The following is a 21,530-nucleotide window of genomic DNA, read 5'->3' on the forward strand; positions in this document are numbered from 1 at the left end:
ATTCAAATGATAAATTGAGTTCCCAGAGGTTAAACTGGGAAACAAACTTGTAAATATCCAAGATGGGGGTTGAACCCTTTCAGCGAAGTATGTGGTGAAAGCACCGATGCCACTGGAAAGATTGTTCACAGCGAAGGGCTGTCTCACGTCCAATGTCGCAACATGCTTTATGTGAACATCCAACTACAGACATTGCTTCTGCTAACCTTCAATCTAGCTCACTTTTGCATTCCATTATATAATGAACTCACTGATCACAACGAATAAAGGTGTACACAGATTCTTGCACGTCTGATAATTTTTAAAAGCAAAAAATATAAAAATTTGGCGATTTTATTAAAACAATAATATACTTTTAATATAATTTTCAAGCAGCAACAAAGTTGGATTCTTTTTACAAGAGAATCTAGCAGACCAATTTATTATAACAAAATTAGAGTAAAGTACAATCACCGCAACGTGGCACTATCCGATTATGATATGGTATGGCACACAAGTTGGTAACACTCACATGTGAGTATTTATTTCAACCCTCTAAAATCACCCAATCATTCATAAAATTCAGTAACCAGACTGCTGCATATATGTTATCTCCTGGCAAGCTGGTCCCTGTGTAATTTCATTTTAGCATCCGCCAACGAAGCTTGGTTATTCTTGAAGGCTGGCAGTACCTACTGAAGCCTCCGTTTTCCTCATAGGTATATCATTACACCATATTTTCAAAAATAAATAAAACGCATCATTGCACACTATGATATAGAACAAGACTCTTCAACTTCCTCACTCTCGGAACTATCTTCAGATTCCACTGGCGTGGACTTGGATGTACTATCACTTGAAACTTGAGTATGCTGTTCTTGTTGTCCCTTTGGAGAAGACTTACTGACATCGAGTTCTTTCACTGTAAAAACTTCGTCTAAAGAAATGTTTTCATTCGTCAAATTTTCTTTGGCCGCTGTAGATGGTGTATCTTCACGTGATATATGCCTCGATCTAGGTATGATTCTGTCCGACATCTCTGAAGTCGATCTAGTCTAGGAAGAATATTCAGTATTCCAGTGATTTGGCTGATTGCGTAATTTTATACTATTGCCCTCAGACCAGTGGTCCCAAAGTTTATTGACCGGGGGCCAAATTACAAGCGGAAAGATATTCGCGTATGTATACTTAAGATACCGGTATAATTGAATTCTGACACAAATATATATTAACCTGCGTAACAATTGGCTGTATTTAAAACGTACAAAGAAAAAACATAAAGTGTTAAACTATTCCACTTAATTTCGGCGGGCCACATTGTATCGTTAAGCGTGCCGTTATTGACGCGCGGTTTGGGAGCCACTGTCTATCAGATTGATAAAATAGATGATGCAGTGCTTTTCGTTATGTTCGAAGAGGAAAAAGTCAACCAACCTGTTGAGCAATTACAGCTTGTTGTTCAGCATATTCAATCTCTCGTTCATTTACCAATTCATTTAGAGCGTTAAACTGCTCTTGCATTGCTGATAATACTTGTTCATATTGATTACTTAAAACAAAACACATCCATAAATACTGATAAATATTAAAATTGGGCATAAAACTACTAAAAGTTGAATAGACACATACTCATGACCTAACCACAGCTCAATTTGTGAAGTGCCTATGTTATTTTGCTACCACCAGTAAGGACGATAAAAGGCAGTGGCTGATGCCCAATTGCACCACATTCTTTTTGTTACCAGGCATTATTTATGCTAACCAATACCTGTTAGTCTTCAAGCTTGCTAACTTTCAAAATATAGTTTATACCAGAATATCATCTCTGGTACTTACCATTCATCACAAGCCCACTTATTTATTTGTGTGACACAATCACGAGCCCGTTGTAGAATATCAAGTTTTAAATCCTTATCTTCTCTTATCATATTGATAACTTTTATTGATCTTTCCGTATCATGGAGTACTATTGATAATATAATAGCCCATTCAATGCAACCAGACTTCAACATAACGTTAAATATGTATCTAAACAACAAAAAAGTAAATTTATTTTATATTTAGTTTATTTACTGGAATGTTCATAAACCACCGATATGATCTAGGTTTGACGGTCAGGTAGTTAGTGCATCGTTATTTCAATACCTGCCATGGCCACCGCCTCACGCTTCAAATATAGATATTTTACCAGTACTAATAGGATATGATAATGCAAAATTTGGTGCGTCAAAACTAAAAACATCCGGAAGAAGGCATCGCGAAGCAAAATATTTACGAACTATCCCAAATCCATTTTTTAAATTGGAATACAAATTGCATCAGACTTCCCTTTTTGATATTAAATAAAGATAAAATGGTAATATTGTTTACACGATAACAGCAAATTGCAAAAGTGAGTTTAGGAAAAATAGGTGTGCATGGCTGTAACTCAGTACAATACTTTAACTCACATCAATTGCTCTCTGGTTTGTGGAGATTGTGCGCTCCTATCCAAAACATAACTTTCATATATTCCTTCTAATACTGAACTGGATATGTCATCATCGTTCAATGAACTTGTTTCTGATACATCGTAATTATCCATTGAATATTTTCGATTTGCATTGTCCGAAATTGAAAGTACAGTAAGCAAGTCACTGTTTGATGAATACGCACTGTTTCTTGATAAACGATCAGCTGAAATAGTTCCCCTTATCATCTCATTTCCATTTCCTTGGTTGACTGCAAAACAGAGAACAAAACAAAAAAAGTTATTTCTAACCCTGCACTCCGTCCATGAACAGTATATGATTTCAATAATTTTAAGCATAAGTATATCTGAAAGCATATCTAAAATGCAGCCAATTGCATAAAACCACTATTACAACATGAATGTAATACATGCAAAACTTCGCCAATAGAACTCATATACATTGCACAACAAGTGAAACATGTAAAGCGGAATGAATATGAAGGTAGTTGTGACTTACATGATTTGTTAATAGGACTGGCATCATTACGATCCAATTTCATAATAGCTGGATATGGCCATTTGAAATTTGTGTGAACCGCCGTTAAACATTGTACCGCATCAAGGATCCTTAAAAGGAATAAATGTTTAAAAAATGTTTGTTTAACACTTGATAAAAAAATTGGTGCAAAAATTCACATTCAGAATCCAAGTGTACTCATCAAAAGTTCCATAACAAATACAAAAAATTAGGTGAATATTCAATGAGAATCTGGTAATATACCACAATGCTTGCAATGAGGGATATATGAGTCGAATGTAACATCCATATGCTTGATTTAAGAATACTTTAGAATATTTTTATGCATCAGTAGAAGAAATTCGAGCAATCATCTCCACGACATCATTTCTGCTCATTCCAATTCAATCTTGTCAAGTGTATTTGTGTACTTTCTATATCAACGATATATACATATGTATTAAAGTATAAACAAAAAGATACTGATAGTAAATAATTGAGACAGACCTTGCGGCTCGGCATCGTTCTTTTTGTAACCAAGGTATTAAATCAAACTCCATGTATGCTGCAAATGTTGCTAATTCAAACAAATTTTTATCGCAGAGGAGTTGACGAGCCTGCAATTTTTGTATAAAGTTTAATTTGAATTGAAGAAAATGTTCTATAAAACTAGTATTTTACCAAAATGGTATGAAAAATGTTAGGACTATATTCCAGCCCACGTAAAGTTCAAAATATGCTTAATACATCAGACATTTCAAACCTGTATCACCACAAAATGGCAAAGATCTCTGCAAACGTACCTGTCTTGATAATATTATATCAATGAAATAATGTTCAGCACATTCAGGTGTCATATTTTGTTCGTTTATCGGTGATAACTTTGTTGCATCATGTCTGAACAAATACAATATGGGAGATAAAAAGTTGCCTTGGAGTAGTCAACTAAAACAACACAATTGACTATTGGATAATCAAATGAAGGCATAAATCATAATATCTTTTCCAGTATGAGAATCGCCAAATTGATATTTGAGAATTCCCTGCAATTTCTGTTCTAAAAACACAGTGTTTCCCAAGCCGAGTCCGCGGTCTCAAATGAGTCCGCTGAGCGTTTGAATGAGTCCGCAACGAGCCAGAAATTCACTGCGGACCGCAGACGTTTTTGCGAAATTTAATTATCAGCCAAGTCACGATTTATGATAGAATTTACATAAAACATAAAAAGTAAGTTTATTCACATAACATCAATGTAAATAAAATGTAAAAAAATAATAACTGTACCAATTTCAATTATCTGCACTTAGTTCAAGTTAGGAAATACATCAACACTCAACATAAATGATTCATAATTGATCTGAGATAAGGATGAGGAGATTTCTGAGAGATAGCATGAAAAATATACATTCTACATTAAAATGGCAAACCTTGTAACTTCTGTTGTGGCAGGATGACTGAGTGAAGATTGTAACTGACGTCGGCGTTGGTATGAGTTCAACGGATAATGAGGTACATAAGGATGATAAGACGATGAATGATCCGTGGTTTGTGATGTTGTGCTTGTTTTTTGTGGATAAAGTTCATAATAGTTGCTGTAAGTTCGACCATGTCTTGTTACAGTGTCTTTAGGCTTGGAAGTAGTTTCTCGTTCCGTGTCCCTGGAAATCATATGAGAACATTTTTAGAGCTGCTTCGAAGCCGGAAGGAATATTGATAAAATGATAGTTTCTCAATTACGAAACTGAACAAATGAAATTGAATCTTAAATTTGAGACAGTTTTTAATAGTTCATTTCATTCAGTACAAAGCTATTTACAAAAATAAATCATTGCCTAGCATACTTCATTTGGGCGCTCCAGAAGTGTGTGTACCAATATGGAGGTAACTAATTTTGTTTGCCTACTTTACATCAAGTTGTGTAAAGAGACTGAAACCTATGGGCAGGGTGTATATTCAATTGCCTGACATAAACAGTCCTCGAACTTGTAATTGAACCCTAACCTTGTAGTAGTACACATAATACGGTTGTACCCTTCGTTTGAATTATAGAAATTATTTCAGGCCTGCAAAATCGAATTGAACAACCAGGTGTGTTTTCTGTGTGTCATAGCTTCTGAAATTATGTTCCAAAATAAAATACCCAAATCCAGTATCATCCATAGCATGATGAGGCGAAGGTGCAACAGCGGGATATATATTTGTGTTTAGTAATACTGGATGTCTTTGTGGAGTCGTATTGATGTCACCATCACCTGAATAAAAAATTGAAGTTTGCAAAAATAAACAATTAGTCACTTTCCTTAAAGAAGGGTGGATTGTTAATCTTCTTCATAGGGAGTTCGATGTAAATATAAGAAATACTATTAAAAAAACAACAAGCCCTCCAAGCTGAACTTCCATTAATGTTTCTTCACTAATTATGTTCTATACTCACCTATAGCTCTCAAGAATCTTATAATATCAGCAGACAGAGACCACATGCTTGCACTGAGAGCTTTAGTCAATAATCGATTGGCATCTTGGCGAGCTAATGAAAGTTTTTCCAGGTTTTGTAATATAATTAGATATGATGCTGCTGTTTCCAACTGATCAGATTCTAAACAATCCTGTACAAATAAAAATGAATTCTTTTTAGTGAGAAGATAAATTCTCGTTCAGAATACCTACATGGACATTTCAAATTATTCTGATATAATTTTGGAATTTTGATGATGTCGCAATAGGTACTACAATATACCACATATAAAATGGCAATTTCAAAAATTAAAAAACAAAGATAAACTCAATTATAAAAGCACATAATCACATATCCAAGCTACAAAAGATTGAATCTTATTCCATCCAGAACTCAATTACACAACTCAATTATAAACTCAAATTATAAAAGCACATAATCACATATCCAAGCTACAAAAGATTGAATCTTATTCCATCCAGAACTCAATTACACATATTAAATGCTACAGACACTAATAATAGTTAAAAGCCAAAGCCCCAAATAGCTAATCCCCAGGAGGATTTATTCTCAAAATTAAGAGTGATATATTCATTGCTGGGTGAATTTATGTTCCATACGTTGTGGCTGGAAACATCTTGAATGTATGATATTACCTCAAACAGTTCTTTCGGATTTCCGACAGAATTGAATAAATATTGCCACAAAGCGATTTCTGTTTTTCTTGCACAATGTACGATAGTTTCATGATATTCAGGAAATTCCGCAATGAATTTAACAATAGTTGGCAACAAAGGATCAGGAATAGGTGTCGAAGATGTCGCTTCTTCTTCAAGCACCTAGGTAACGGTAACAATATAGAATGTTGAAATGCAGGGAAAAAAATCTACCTAGGAATTAATAAATACAATATTGTATATAATGGTGATATACATTTAAACATGACAAAGCCAGACATTTAATTCAAATTGATAAAAATATGTCTGAGATGCAAACAGTTATATTGATTAATATTAAATCACAATAAGTACCACTTAGTATTTGCTAGGGTGAGTTTGCTCAAAAAAGGAATTGCTCCACACTGACATACTTTCAAAGAGTCAAACTAGCGATAAAAGACTGAATGGTACGCAGTATCAGGTCATTCGAGTGAATAAAATATCACTACAATTACTTTTTTTATTTGTTATTTCTTATAAAAATTTGCTTACGTCACATTCGAGTGAAAAACCCAACTCATAATTTTGTGACTACTGACCCAAAATGAGGTAGCAGATACTTATTATGCATTACCTTGTGTAACATCAGTTCAAGAACATGAGGAAAATATGATAAAGATCTGCATGATGATGCAATTTGTAAAGCATGATATCCAAGATTACGACGAAGCAATTGACGCAATATCTAAAAAAAATATATCAAAACAATTATAAAAACAGCTAAACAATTGCAGGAAGGTATTCAATATTCCATTTTCATAAAACAAATATATACTTATTATCACGCAAAACAAAAAAAACATTTCAATACCTGATGAAGATATATTTCACAAGTTCTTTCAAGAGTTGAAAAATGGAATGAATATAGAGAATCATTCTCGTCCTCATCTGTTTGTCGTTTATGATGAGACTATAAATAGGTTACAGTTACAGTGAAAATCAAATACAAATCAAAAAACATCAGATTTCAATTAGGAAAACATTTTTGTTCATAAGATAAGCAGAAACCAAAACAGCATCATGACTAACAGAAAATTTCCAAATTGAGATTATGATTAAATAAAAAATAAAAAATTCTAACAATGTGATTCAATCAATGTTTCATATATCTGACACATAGAAACAGCTAATGCAGTTGATTAGGCTTGCACGTAATTTACGGATTTACGGAATTATTTGAGTTACGGAAGCGAAGTTACGAATTACGTAAATTCGTAATTATTGGTGGAGCGCTTTCGCGATTGAAACGAGCTCTCTTTAGAGCAGTCAATTCCGTCGATTGTAAAAATTTAAAGTTTAAAAAGTAGAAGAAGTTAGAGTTCCGGTATTCGCAGCCGTTTTTCTCTCTCTAGTTACGCAGATGGAGAAGGCATAGCTCGTTGCCATTTACTAACCTATTATCAACTTATCTAGCATGGCAAATGTACATATTAAGCGTAGATATGGGATAGAATTGTGTTGAGACCGATGAACGCCAACACACCTGGTTTCAACTTCTTCGGGTGAAATGACTAAAGAATGTGAGAGACAACTTACCAAACATGGTCTATTTATAAATGCCGTGATAATTGATGTCGCGCTTATCAAACAGCAATATGACGACGGAAGAGAAATTGCGTAATGAACCAACGCAACTTAGTCTTTTCGGCATCGGTAAAGCGATTCAGACGGCAGAGAAACAACAAAAAGACGGGATTTCCCATGTTTATACTGCGCGAGAGCCATTTTCTATTACAAAATCTTGATGTTCTGTTACCGGTTTTATCGTTATATATCTGTCCGGACTTGGCCTTGTTTTCACAATGCCTCGCACTATTTCGGCCAAATATGTCTTTACAATATCTTTAAGTCTTTACCAAATGCGGCAACTTATTTTGATTTATCGTCGACTCAAATACCACCGGCACTCGACCAAACTTGTGTCGACTTGAGTTAGAAAAGTAAATTAATATTTTCGTGAGTGCAAAATAAATGTCACCAAATGCATTGTTTTGCGATATAACTTTGTATTTTCGGAGAAGGCATGTCATATAAGTACGGTATTTAAATTATGCGCAAATAATTAATATTTGATCTAAATTTATCGCAAATAATGTTATAACATTTAGGCCGCGAAATGATTTAATAGAAAATGAAGCATGGTAATCGGAATATCGTAAATAAGTCGGCATCAATAATTATTATAAAATGCTAACTAGGTAGTAAAGTCGGATAATGTAAAAAAACGGGACGAGAGAATACGCTCGTCGTTGATTTATAAATTAGAAACCCGGAATTGTTATTTAATTTAACTCGTATTAATAGGTTGATATGATTTTAAAAAAGTCAACTATCGCTTCATAAATATATTACCACTTACCAGTGTTGGTAATGATAAAATTGATCACATAAAATTGGGTGATAAAGTTGATAAAGGAAAATCAAAGCTAACACAAAAGATAAAAATCAGAAAATTAATTTGAATTCACTCCTTGATATTTGTCTTTAGCATCTGTCGCCGGCGTGTAGTACTGGCGGAAATATGAAAAACAAACTGTCCCAACTGTCGATGTCCCATTCGGAATAGAAGTGGATTAAATTGGTTGTTATGATAGGTTTAAAAGTGTGAAAAAAATATTGCAATTACAGGGTCATTACGTAATCGATTTGGCCGTAATTACGAAATTGATTTTTGTCAATTACGTGCAAGCCTACAGTTGATAATGACAAAACTCAGATTTGCGCAAATCTGAGTTCGATTCTGATGTATAAATTGAATACAAGGCGAGCAAAAAGACAGAACCCATGAATTTCTTGATACTCCTCAAAAATTAGGAAATTAAATACTCGAATTTCTGTTTGTGTATGATTGTATCCAAATTGATCCAAAACTCCTTGCACAAGTCTTGTTTCAAATGACATGGGTTCTGATTTATTGGGGTCACTTTGTACTTTGAAAAATAATTTTCATCAGAATTTTTTACCCAAGAACAGTCAAGCTAATGACTTGAAAAAAAAAGTTGCAATTTGTACAAAAATGGAACCCTACGAATTTAATTGTTTTCAATGTATTCTGTTATATTTATAGAATTGTATGACTAACAAAACACTGAAACATACAATAACTCACCGTTTCATTTTTCACTCCAATTACGACAGCATTTTCAAATAAAACAGCCAAAGGATAACAAGAATCCATTTCCAATGTTAATGTTATTCTTTTTGACAGTAACGCTTGCATGTCGAGTTCTCCGATATCACCTGATCTCGATCTTCTCATAGCAGGGAACAGTGGCAACCATACCCTGACTCCAGCAGATCCACAACTGAACCATACGGCATCAGTGAGGTGAACTTTCTGACTGAAATATATTGTGCATAAGATGATTTTATATGGAAAAATTTCTCCTATATATAATACTTTCAAAACTAAAATCTTAGAATAAAGTAATCTACTCAAATATTTTCTTTTAATTTATTTTTGATATTTCACTTCATGCCCTGTAAAAGTAGTTACTGATACCTAAAAATGCTTATATTATTCTGCGCATATCACAAGTGAACGTGTGTAGTCAAGTATATCATGGCGGTAAAGCTCATCTCTATAGCTTTCCCTATCCCTCATCCCCAACCTTAAATAGTAAATGGGCTTATGGTTCGTTACAGTGATGCAAAGAGCAAATAATCTAGGCTCAGCGGAAAAACCAGTTTCCTGAATACACAAAATTTTAGTCGCTTTCCGAGACCTGATCTTTTCAGTCCAGCAAAATCTGTCTTATGTTTACTAATTTCATGTCACCTACATACTTGTCAAGTACATACTTGTTCTTATATTCAGAAGCCCAAATATTTTCTACAGATGAGGCAAGTACAATAGGAGGTTGAAAAGTCATTTCTTGTTTTCCGGTTGATTTGGATTTAATTGACCCCTCATCTTGGGAATGTTGAAGTAACAGCAGACGACCTTATATAAAATCAATGATATAACGTTGAAAAGCATTGCCACGTTGCAAAGAAAATTTAATAAGAGCTTCAATTTGGAATAATTTTGTGTATGTACTTCAGTGTTACAATTTACAAGCGCGTATATGCACATGAACAAAAAAGCAATTTCTCTAGAAATCCATTCACAAAAAGTGCACTTGCTTCCATTAGGTACTTTAAAATGTGAAATTTCTGATAACAGAACAGTAATATTATACAACATATATAAAAGTCTTGCAATAACAGCAGAATAAAAAAAATACATACAGAACATGATACACATAAACCGAAGACTTGGATATACATTCAAAATACACGAAATATAGAATTCGCCCAACATACCAGCAACATTGATGATTAAAACTTCAGTTTCTTGTTGACTGTTTACAGAATGCTGTTGTTGTTTTCGACCAGAACTTTCCATATGAAGTGATGCCATCATTACCGATACAACAAGTGATGGATAAGGAACATATCTTTGCATTGATATTTCTTTCAGAAGAGTCAGAGACGCACTGGAATATTCCCTAATAAAGAAAAGACGGTTGAATATAAAACTGGCAAACCATGGCCTCTTGTCTGATTCTAAGTCCGTTATGAGTATGGTTGAGCAGTAACTGGTTTCATTGGCATAGGCTTGACAATGGGGGGATTGTAAATGACCAGCTATTGCATGAACTTGCGTACTCCAGAAGAAGTCCAGCGAATCTCTTACACCTAATTTCCCTTCTTATGGGACTTAAACCTAATAAGAATCATGACCGCAAGAGTGTGACTCATAATAACACCATAGCATGATGGGCCGGGGTAATCCGCTGTCACGTGTAAGCTTATTTGTACCAAATAAACAGCATAGTGGAGATACAGTACAGTGCATACAGTAACAACTATGTACCATGCTGGAAACAATTAAAAACAAATTGCCTTTGACAATGAAGGTTTGAAAAACTGGGGGTCCCCAATGGTGATGACTGCACAGGGGTCGGTCCCCAATGATATTAAAAGGAATATGGAAGAGTCTGAGTTTGCTTGTCACAAATTTCTCTGAGAATTGATATAATATGAATGAAATGAAACATTATCATTCCTCATTGGTTAAGAACATAAATTGATACGGCATAGGATGGGGATTCTCAAACAGGGGATCGCGGCCCAAAAAGTTTGCAGAACCCTTTTCTAAAGTATTAGATGTCGTTCGACAGTCAATCATTACAGTTGGACAAATTATTGTCAGTATTAACAAAAATGGATTCTTACACTTTATCTTCTTTTTTAATGTTGTATATTTTTATATGGTACGTTGAATCGAATATAATCACCATATCAAGGTAAACATTTATCACCAGTACCTGAATTAAAATGAAAATAATGAATAGATTCGCAGTTCTGTCAATATGCCGGGGCAAAAAATCATAACTCATAATGTAGGTTACAATATACATTCTAGTTAAGTGGTTCTCCGTTACCAGTCCTCAAAGCAAATTTTATAATTATCTATGCTATTATGATTTATTATTTGACAAATTCAAAGTGACTTAATTACTGATGTTTGATTAATATAAAAAGAATAAAATAACCTGCCATATTGAATTTGGTGTTCAAGTGAAAAAGGAAAGTCAAAATACATACTTGAGAATTAACACGTTTAACATATGAAAATACATTATCCAGGTTGGTATTATGAGGATATATTCTTATTTCATCCTGAGTTTCAACTAAATTGTAACAAGCAACAATGATCAGTCCATCCCACCATGTTAAACCACCTGAAAATGTAAAAGTACTAATGTAAAATCTATTTCCATGCCAACAACATAACAAGCCATTTAAGAAACCGTAAACATATTTGTAGAAACAGAATTTTGTAACATTGTAATATTTTTAAAATGAACTCAAAGCAGTTCATCTGTTTTTCTATTTCATTCACAAATTGCTGGAATATGAATATAGAGAAAATAAAGATGACTGTTAAGTACTTCTCGAATGCAATTGTACTGGCAATTACAAAGCAATGCTGATTATATAATAATGAAAGAAATGGTATTTTGTGCAATCACATAAGAGGGGACATAATAAAATGGTAAATGAATTTGATAAAAGATACGAAATTATGTATTATCTCGATTTTGCAGAAGTAAATAGTTTTTAGCCATTTGATCAAACACAAGAAATAAGAAAGTGGATTGCAATAGTTAGGCGTGAGAAAAAATGTTTGAAAGACTGCAGCTTTTTTCAAAATTGATTCAAAATTGGAAATAGGCAAATTTTGAAATATACCATGTCCTACTCGACCAAATACTCACTTGATCACAGAATATAAAACTCTCAATGGCAATAGTTTTTCATTTTTTTAACAAATAGTTTAAATTTACCTGTAACAACCATATCTTTTTCCTGCATAATATTCCCGAATAACTTCCATTTTCTAGTGATGAGTGAGTAATGGGCAATACCAAAATTTCCTGCAATAGCTAATAATTTGCCAGTTTTGTCAATTGAAGAAAACTGCAAATGAATAAAAAATAAATATTTTGTAAATGACTTAGAATTCAAGCAAAAGAGATACTACGCATTTGTTTAAACCGGTAAGTGTATGAACCTTAAGGTAGCGGTATGAGATCAGTTGGGCAGTGCGACTTATAACGAAAAATAGTAAACCGGTCGTTTCAAGGAGTGGAATTTTAAAAATAACGTTTTATACCATAGTTATTTTTGTTAGTAATTGGATTTCAAGTGACAACATCATTTATTGTTGTTGAACCAGAACCTGTGTCTACACTCAACATTATTTAGTTTCATTGAGGTGTATCAATTTGAGATCTCTGTGCCATTTAGATATGTTAATTCCCTTCCCTTACAGCTGCATTTTATTTTAAATGTTATTTTTTTTTTTAATTTGCCCTGATAACTCTGATGAACACATGGATCCAGATAATACTTTTAATTTCATTTTCATGAATGACTTATATATAAGCACAACGTTTCTACATCATGTTGAATTAATATTGCCATTACACAGAAGTTACACTGCACGGGTTTGCAAAATTGAAGTATGTAGGCGAAAATTATGAGTAAGAAGATTGTTGGATTCTTTACTATTGCAGGGTGGTTCATGTACCCGCCGAAGAATTATAGCTCAAAAGATAAATTTATTATTCCTATATCTAACTTAGACTGACAAGTGACAAGCTAAAAAAGATCCAGAGACCATGGCTGGCCATATGATTAAACTGTCGTATTGATTCTCCTCAACCTTGGAACAAGAATATCGGTCAGAGACCGAAGATTTATCGATCGAAAGTTAGGGGATCCCCCAAAACAGAAACTGCGGTTTCGATTCGAAAAATTCTGCAAACCCGAACTGGATTGTTTTGATTAGTTTTCAGCCAATATCAAAAATGTCGAAAACAATAGCCCACTCCCCATGTCGTCGTCGAAATACTACTCGAGGAAATACTTTTATGAAGAATTCAGCAAATCCGAACTGGATTGTTTCGATTAGTTTCCAGCCAATAGCCTATTTACCAATCCTATAGTTTGTGTCAAATACAACGGCGCTAACCCAGGTTGCGACGGCTATTCAAACACAGCCTAGCGATATTTTGGTGAGGAATTCTGCAACCCCGAACCTGATTGAGGGATGGATATGGACATTGCTTAAACTTTAAGGAGTAATTATAAGTAACGAGATACGATCTCGCGGCGTGTATCCTTCGCTCTTGACTCAAGAGCGTGGAAAATTTCTCGAAGGAAACTTGCGCATCGCAACGACGTCAAAGTTACAAGAGAGATATGGACAATGCTCAAAGATTAATCACGAGATACGATCTAGCGGTGTGTATCCTTCGCTCTGAATCACTAGCGTGAAAACTTGCGCATCTGATACGCACACACACATTCAGCGTGTCTCGAAAATCTCTCGCTGTGTAAAAATCCAGATCTCTTCATCACTAATTAATTAATAACTCGCTAATTATACAATATAATTCATCCAAAATCAATAGGCTTCTGGTCCGAGATATGATGAATGCACATGCAAAATTTGGAGCAGATTCAATCACGCCTTCGTGAGATATCGCGTGCATCTAACAGACATACAGACAAATACCTATCAACATACTTATCGATTAAAATCGATAAGTAATGAAACATGAAGTATCATATCCAAACTTCTCAACTACTTTTGCATGCAAACAAAGATGCAAGAGTAAGTCGTTCTTTATGAGAGCTCTCAGAATACATACTAATTTCTCGTAATACCTAGAGTAATCGTAAATGAATGGCCTGACATTTGCTCATGTAATAGGTATGACAATACAACACACACCATAACGATGAGATCAAATTTAAAAGTAAGAGTGTTGTGGTGGAGCGATTGGTCTCTGTGGATTCACTGAGACCAGTCAAAAACATGTTTGGTTTTTTAGCTCAACTCAAGACCACCTGGTATTGAAATGAATAAACTTACCCTAATTGGCCAATTCCCATTTAAATAATTAATAGGCAGCTGTATGACCGTCCATTGCTTGTTACCAACAACTTTTTCAAAATTTCTTCCAGTGGAATTTGGTCTTAAATATGTTCTTGATATATATTTCTTTTTCTTTTCATCATAAGTAACTCCAGACAAAAGATTTGAATATCTGTTTTCTCCAAAACTAACAAACATTCTATCTTCAGATTGTAATATTACATGTGACTGGTTGCCCTAAAAATCAACAGAAATAAAAAAATGTATTTTGGGTTTTTATCCATACATTAGGCACACCAGCTTATAAGACGCATGATCGATTTTTAAGAGAAAAAAAATATTTGAAAGTGTGCCTTGTGGTTTGTAAAATATGATATGTAGTTGTGTATGAAAGCATGTTTATTTATCTTGTATATGAATATATATTAACAATTAAGAAATTCAATTCAGAGACAGTATGCGTATAGAAGACTAGGTCGGCCTATGTGCAACATACTCCCCTTGCTTTTAAGAACATGACCAATTAGTAAACGAGAATATCGGTCGGAAACCGAAAACTTCAATCGAATGTTATTGGATCCCCCAAAACAGCGCTCTTTCTCCATAGTGACACAGTGTGTCACATCACTAATTAATTAATAACTCGCTAATTATACGACAGAATTCATCGAGAATCAATAGGGTTCTGATCCGAGCTATGATGAATGCACATGCAAAATTTGGAGCAGATTCAACCTCGCTTTCGTGAGATATCGCGTGCATCTAACAGACAGACAGACAAACAGACAAATACCTATCAACATACTTACCGATTAAAATCGATAAGTAATGAGCAATAGGTATTTATTTACATATGGATTTTTTGATAGGCCAGATCATGTGACTTTATAACACCAATAGAAAACCTAACGCAATAGCTGTAGGTTTACAATCATCGCATAACTATAAGCAAATTTGTGAGAAGTATCAGTAATATTTCAATATGCTATCTCAAAATGAAATGCAAAAATAATTACTTACAGAGCATGGATTCATGGTGAGTGCACTTTTGGCAAACTGGAATTGGATAAACTCTTTTTCACACAAGGTTTCAGGACGAGGTTTTAAATAGAGTCTTTTTTCAGTGGCAATTCCTCCATCGTCACTGGAGGAAGAGATATTACTTTGTACATTTAGATTTGAATTTCCACTTTCATTGATTGGTGATTGATTGGCATTTGCATTTTCCACTTTTATATTTTCTTGAATCATCCATAATTGATATCCTTCAGCACCCCAACACTGAAACAAATTTGTTCAAATAAGCTGCAGCGGCGCTCCAGAAGTGTGTCTACCAATATGGAGGTAACTAATTTTGTTGGCCTCCTCTAAATCAAGTTGTGCAAAGGGAGTATTTTAGGAGGTATATTCAGACACAGGCAGTCCCTGAACTCGTAATAGAACTGAAATAAGGAAAATCGGAATAAAATTATGGCCTAACCCTAACCTGGTACGGACACTACGGGAGTACTGCGGCTTGTACATTCAACGGCCTAAGAGAATTTTTCCTATATAAAATGATATCCAATTCTGGCGTCAAAACAGCTACTCATGTTAATGTTCCAAATGCATAAGCTTGGTCAGTGGACTCTCATCTTGATTGGTGCAATGAGACAATTGCTGACTCAATGCAGCGCTTCATAAAACACTAATTAATTTAGAACAAGGAAATATACCACAGAATAAAACAATGATTGTTGTTTACGAGCACCATCAACTGTGAACGCATGATCTGCGCTTAATGTGCAAACAAGGCAAGCACCATATACACTCCATATTGAAAATCCACCAAGTTTCCATGACAATGCCAGAGCACATCCATCTGGTGTCCATTGCATATCCGTGACTGTACCTAACAGTAGTAAACATATAAAATATTATATCATGAACTTGACTGAACGTCAATAAAAAATGTACTGCACAAAAAATACAAGATACCTGTGTTTTTATATACTGATGGATAAAACTTCGGTGATAAAGCCATTTGATGAGAAAACTGTAAAGAACCCAAAACATCATCCATACTGTATACTTCACAACTTCCTCTGTAGACAAGATGCATATATTTATGCTTTATATACGAAACCAATATTTTTTGCAACGAAATTGTGATGGGAGGCAAATACGAAACAAAAAGTGGAACAAAAAGCTATAGAATTTGTGAAAGAATCTCTGAATCGGAACAACTTACGACATCTGTTGTCCATATATGTATAAATATAGTGTAGTCAAGCGTATATTTGTAGAAAATGTGAAAGGCCAATATTATTACACACTACTATAACTAGCCTGACTACCTCAATATTACACACACAAAAACAAATTGTCCTTCTTATCGGCTCGGTGGTCTAACGCATCATGCTAAACGTTAGAAATACGCTCGCCACCATACTCCTGATTGTCCTGCTTGGGTTCGCAGGTTTGAATCCCATGCGAGGATAGTAATGTGTGAGTGGATCGCTCTGATTGTCCTGCGTGGGTTCGCAGGTTCGAATCCCATGCGAGGATAGTTATGTGTGAGTCGATCGCTGGACTCCTCGCCGCCGCAGGGTGGTTCACGTAACCGCTGGTCGGTTACAGCTTCCTCCACCATCAAGTTCATGCTTCTGGCTAACTAATCCCATACCCATCATGGACTGGTAACAGGACGAGAGGTCGTGGTTCGTCATATGATTAAGCATCTATAGGCTTTCCTCTACCTCAGGTTGAATATAAAACCTCTCCTTATCCAATATATCATACTCACTTTGTGGTACCAAACGCCATCAGTCTGTATCTGTTGTTTACAGCACAGCAAACAGCTTTAGTTAATCCATTAGCCCAAATACCATGAGCTTTCCAATCTGATGATTGACTTTTTTCATCCGAAGGAGATTTTGTGATAAATAACAATGCAGCTCGACCATCACTCAAAACTGCAGTGAAACCCTCCAAACAAGGGCTGTAAGTTAGCTGCATGATGTGAATTGGATATTTGCTGCGAATCATTGATCCTGAATTAAATAAATAAATGTAATTTGAAAGTTAAGCAATCAAGGAATAATGAAGTCACTATAAGACTAATTCTAATTTTAATGCAAAATTGGAATATGATTCCAAATTTTTAATAATTCCATCAAACATTGTTTCGCAAGAGGATGAACAGCTCATGGACAGTAGGAAAATAAGCTACCGTACTTTAAATTGCCACCATTATTTAGTATTCTGTGAGTAAGGGAAGAAATTTCAAAATATTGATAAAGATATTTAAAATACAGAATATCCTATAAAATATGCTACTGTAGCCGTATATCATAAAACCCTGAAATACTTCATATAATTGAACAATTTGGAACATTTAATATCAGAATAATCTGCAGGCAGGAATTTAAGAGCAGTTGCCGTCGCCTCAGTAGGATCTCAGCCAGATAAAGTTGACAAGATGGTATATTTCTATCTAAATGAAATAGATTTTTCATTCAATTGTTCTCCATGATATTCCCAGACTGACATAGTCAAGTGTAGAGATAGTTATATTGTTCCAATCCCCATTTGAATATACTTCATAGAAGAATTATCCGATACAATTTGACATTACAGGCCTGAGTGTTACGGAATTAGAATTCAATTCAAGCAATTTTACCTGCACTATGTAAGTCTACAGCAAATGTCATATCTTGTACATTGAGAAGCTTTCTGGTATTCATTGGTCCATACCATGGTATAAGTTCAACCTCTCCTTTACTTGTGGCAATGAGTAATTCATCACTGACACATGACAAACTAAAAAATAAACAATGATCTGAATGAGAGTCCAGAGTTTTTTTAGGGCTTTATAATATAAAATAACTTATCAATAGTGTAGCACCGGAAGAGGGGTCATGAGTTAAATACATTAAGAGTTGCAATTGAAAATTCAATATATGACAATATGACAAAAGAATAATGTTCGAATTTCTTTACATCTTTAACAAAGAAGAATTTATGATTATTGTTCATGTTCTGGAATAAAAATTACTAGAGAACATTTTCCAAATAATATCCATCATCGATTTTGTAGAATTAGTATCATTTAGTAACAGAATACTGGATTCAGGTCAGCAATCATATCTATGCCGGACCAAAGGCTTGTTTGTAAGTAAATGAGATTGGGCATAAATCCATGTCATGGTAAATACTGAAAACAAAGTGACGCTCAGTATGAAGTGCTCTGATAACTGGATTCAAAATATACTCCAAACTTCAAATCCCCCAAAAAAATTAGTCTAACTAAGTTCAAGTCAAAGTTGCTCAAATACATGCAGAAAAGTCTTTAAAATCCAGTCGTAAAAATGCTCGGTGGTCTGCAATTATCTTTTTGACCAAATTATACTCCAAATTATTATTCCTTTGCTCTTTTACAAAAGGACCATTTAAACATAGAAATTCATATTGTTCAATATTAAAACGCTGTCTTCTAATCGGTGTCATACAAATATTCAAAATATACTACCGTACCTTAAAATTGGTGACCCATACTCTATTGTGGTTTTTAAACAAAGTCGTAAAGCAGGAACGCCATCACTGTTTTCCCCTTGTGGAGATTTGATTTGATTATACTCGAACAAATTCATTCCTTTCTCTGATTTCACATCTTGTTCCAATTGATAAATTAGAAGATAACCACCTGTCGTCTGAAATAAAAAATATTTGTCAAATAAAACAGCATTAATACACTCCACTGCTAGATTGATGATAATGCATTTTGCAATTCTACTGCGAAAAGTGACAGACACTTTCTAAGCTTTCAACAAAAACTGCACAAAAGTGGGCCACTTATTAGGAGTGGCCACACAAATGGGCAGGTATGCAGACATCCAGACACATTGTACACACATGGGTTTAGAAATAAAACAAACCATGATGTCAATGTGCCCACTTAATCGGGAAAAACATTATGTTACTATCCAGTTACAGCACTACCACCAAAAAAGCATCGACCCACATAAATGTAAAAAAAATATTTTTCTGAAAAATTATATAAATACACTAAATTTTTAATATATTGGACATTGGTGATGAAATGCAAATACTGTATATCATTATGACTAGTATAACCTGAGGTACAGAGAATCAAAGAAAATTAGTGGATGGTATTAAATATTGCTATATCCAAAAATACACTAAAACAACATACTCCGACAGCCAGCATACTGCTATCGTGTCTCCATTCAGCAATAGTATTGAATCCAGTTGCAGTAACTGAGGACTGAGATCTTTGATAACATACGATTTCCACACAAGGCTGAAAATAATTGGCAATGTTCAATGATAAGTAAATGACAAGTTGCAGATTATGAACTATAGTATCTATAAATAAATTAAATGTTTGTACAAAGCCATAAAACAATATATATTCAAAGATGTATCAAATCAGGAACTGAATATATCAGAACAAACTATACTGAACTTAATATATGATGTGTTCAAATGGTTCAGGACAAGGTGTGATGCAGACGACCCGCAACCCAAGCCCGCCAAACCATTTAGTGCGCCCCTCGTCCACCATCAGATTTTTCCCCATCAAGCATAAAATCCTAATTCAACAGTTTGTTTAAAAAGGTGCTCACATGGATAAAAATACATAAAGTTTTTTGCCTGCCGTTTTGCCCAGTTTCTTTACTACTGTAGGGCTAATCGATAGCTTTCTTTTCCATTGGTAAAATTTTTTAATTTGTTGTGGACTTGAAAAAATTTTTTGCGCGGCATAGCTAGATTTGAAGTTAGCTTTATGGAGGAGTGACAAAAAATATTGCACACCCCTGGTTTACGACATCATTGTTAATAATTCCTAATTTCTCATCTGAGAATCCCTAGTTTCAGCTGATTTCTTTCACCTAGGATTAGAAGCTTTTAAATACTTACTCTGCAGTGCCATATGCTGATAGTATCATCCGTCAGCACTGCAAATAGCATCCGATATCTATTGCAGGAAACAAATTTCAACTGAGATTTTCCATTGGTCAGTAAAAGAGTCCGAGGCCATCCAAGGGAAAAATACATTTCACTTGTCTACACCAGTACAGATTTCAGTCTGATGATGTTCGTAATTGAGCACTTCAATGAGCAGTATATTGTGTTTTACACAACTCCGAATTGAAAGAAGAAAATAGAACTTGGAAATATTGTCATGATCCAGTGATGAGCATGTACCAATAATGCAGTATGGCCTAATTTATTTGTGTTACCATCGAATCAATGACTTCACTTGTTAAGGTGTTACAGTATTAGCTTTGATCTTCCATTTTTTTCTATCTACAGATCTAATGGCAAGATGGGTGTTTCCACATATGAAAGTAAAAATGACCTGAAAACATAACATAAGTTTAATAACCCGAATGAATCAGTCATATAGAATTAGTATTTTTTACCAGAGCCTAGATTTTTCTATATGCCTTAACACTGTCTGACTGTAGAAAAATATCACAAATGTGACTGTATAAAGGTATGTGTAGCGCGACTGACAGGCTATATAAGCAGAACTGCAGAATGGAGTAGACCTACAGAAAGACAGACATATGCTACATGCCTGATCAAACCAAAGGACGACGGCTACGCAATCAAATGCAGCAATCAAATGAACTTTCTATTAGTTCCTGAACTCTCCCATCCACAGATCCAGAAGAACAGGTTGAACGAATCACAGCAGTGCGAATAGAGTGCCTCTCCGTTATACTGTCTGACTGTTATAACTGGTAACTTCCGTAAAATCTTATTTTCCGACGACTTTTCAAAGACTGTAAACCTAGTAGTGCTTTTTCACGAAGATCCGCCTGAGCACTTTACAACTTACATACCGTACTACTTCAGTACTTGCACACAGTTTCATATGGCATGATGACGCGCAGATGAAATGGGCCTATGATTTATTTCGTTTGCTTATCGCGACCTCACTGGTAATGTATGTAGATATTGTT

At 34.6% G+C, this 21,530-nt stretch overlaps 1 protein-coding gene across 1 annotated transcript; it reads right to left on the bottom strand.

The window, feature by feature from the left end:
• Positions 1–264: 264 nt before the first annotated feature.
• LOC120325884 (guanine nucleotide exchange factor subunit RIC1-like) lies at positions 265–21,382 on the bottom strand. Its single transcript, XM_078111506.1, has 29 exons — positions 21,143–21,382; positions 20,479–20,920; positions 19,751–19,858; positions 19,072–19,247; positions 18,218–18,357; positions 17,342–17,588; positions 16,534–16,640; positions 16,272–16,447; positions 15,577–15,837; positions 14,554–14,793; positions 12,458–12,590; positions 11,715–11,851; positions 11,343–11,434; positions 10,428–10,612; positions 9,924–10,065; positions 9,232–9,463; positions 6,934–7,032; positions 6,697–6,807; positions 6,060–6,242; positions 5,383–5,554; positions 5,089–5,200; positions 4,376–4,606; positions 3,752–3,845; positions 3,456–3,565; positions 2,949–3,058; positions 2,430–2,700; positions 1,816–2,007; positions 1,414–1,528; positions 265–1,034 (listed from the first exon to the last, which is right to left on the bottom strand). The coding sequence occupies exons 2-29, from the start codon at positions 20,614–20,616 to the stop codon at positions 750–752; spliced, it is 4,599 nt and encodes a 1,532-aa protein (XP_077967632.1). The 5' UTR covers positions 20,617–20,920; positions 21,143–21,382; the 3' UTR covers positions 265–749.
• Positions 21,383–21,530: the final 148 nt, after the last annotated feature.

The sequence above is a fragment of the Styela clava genome, chromosome 4, assembly GCF_964204865.1.
Source record: "Styela clava chromosome 4, kaStyClav1.hap1.2, whole genome shotgun sequence".
Taxonomy (NCBI): domain Eukaryota; kingdom Metazoa; phylum Chordata; class Ascidiacea; order Stolidobranchia; family Styelidae; genus Styela; species Styela clava.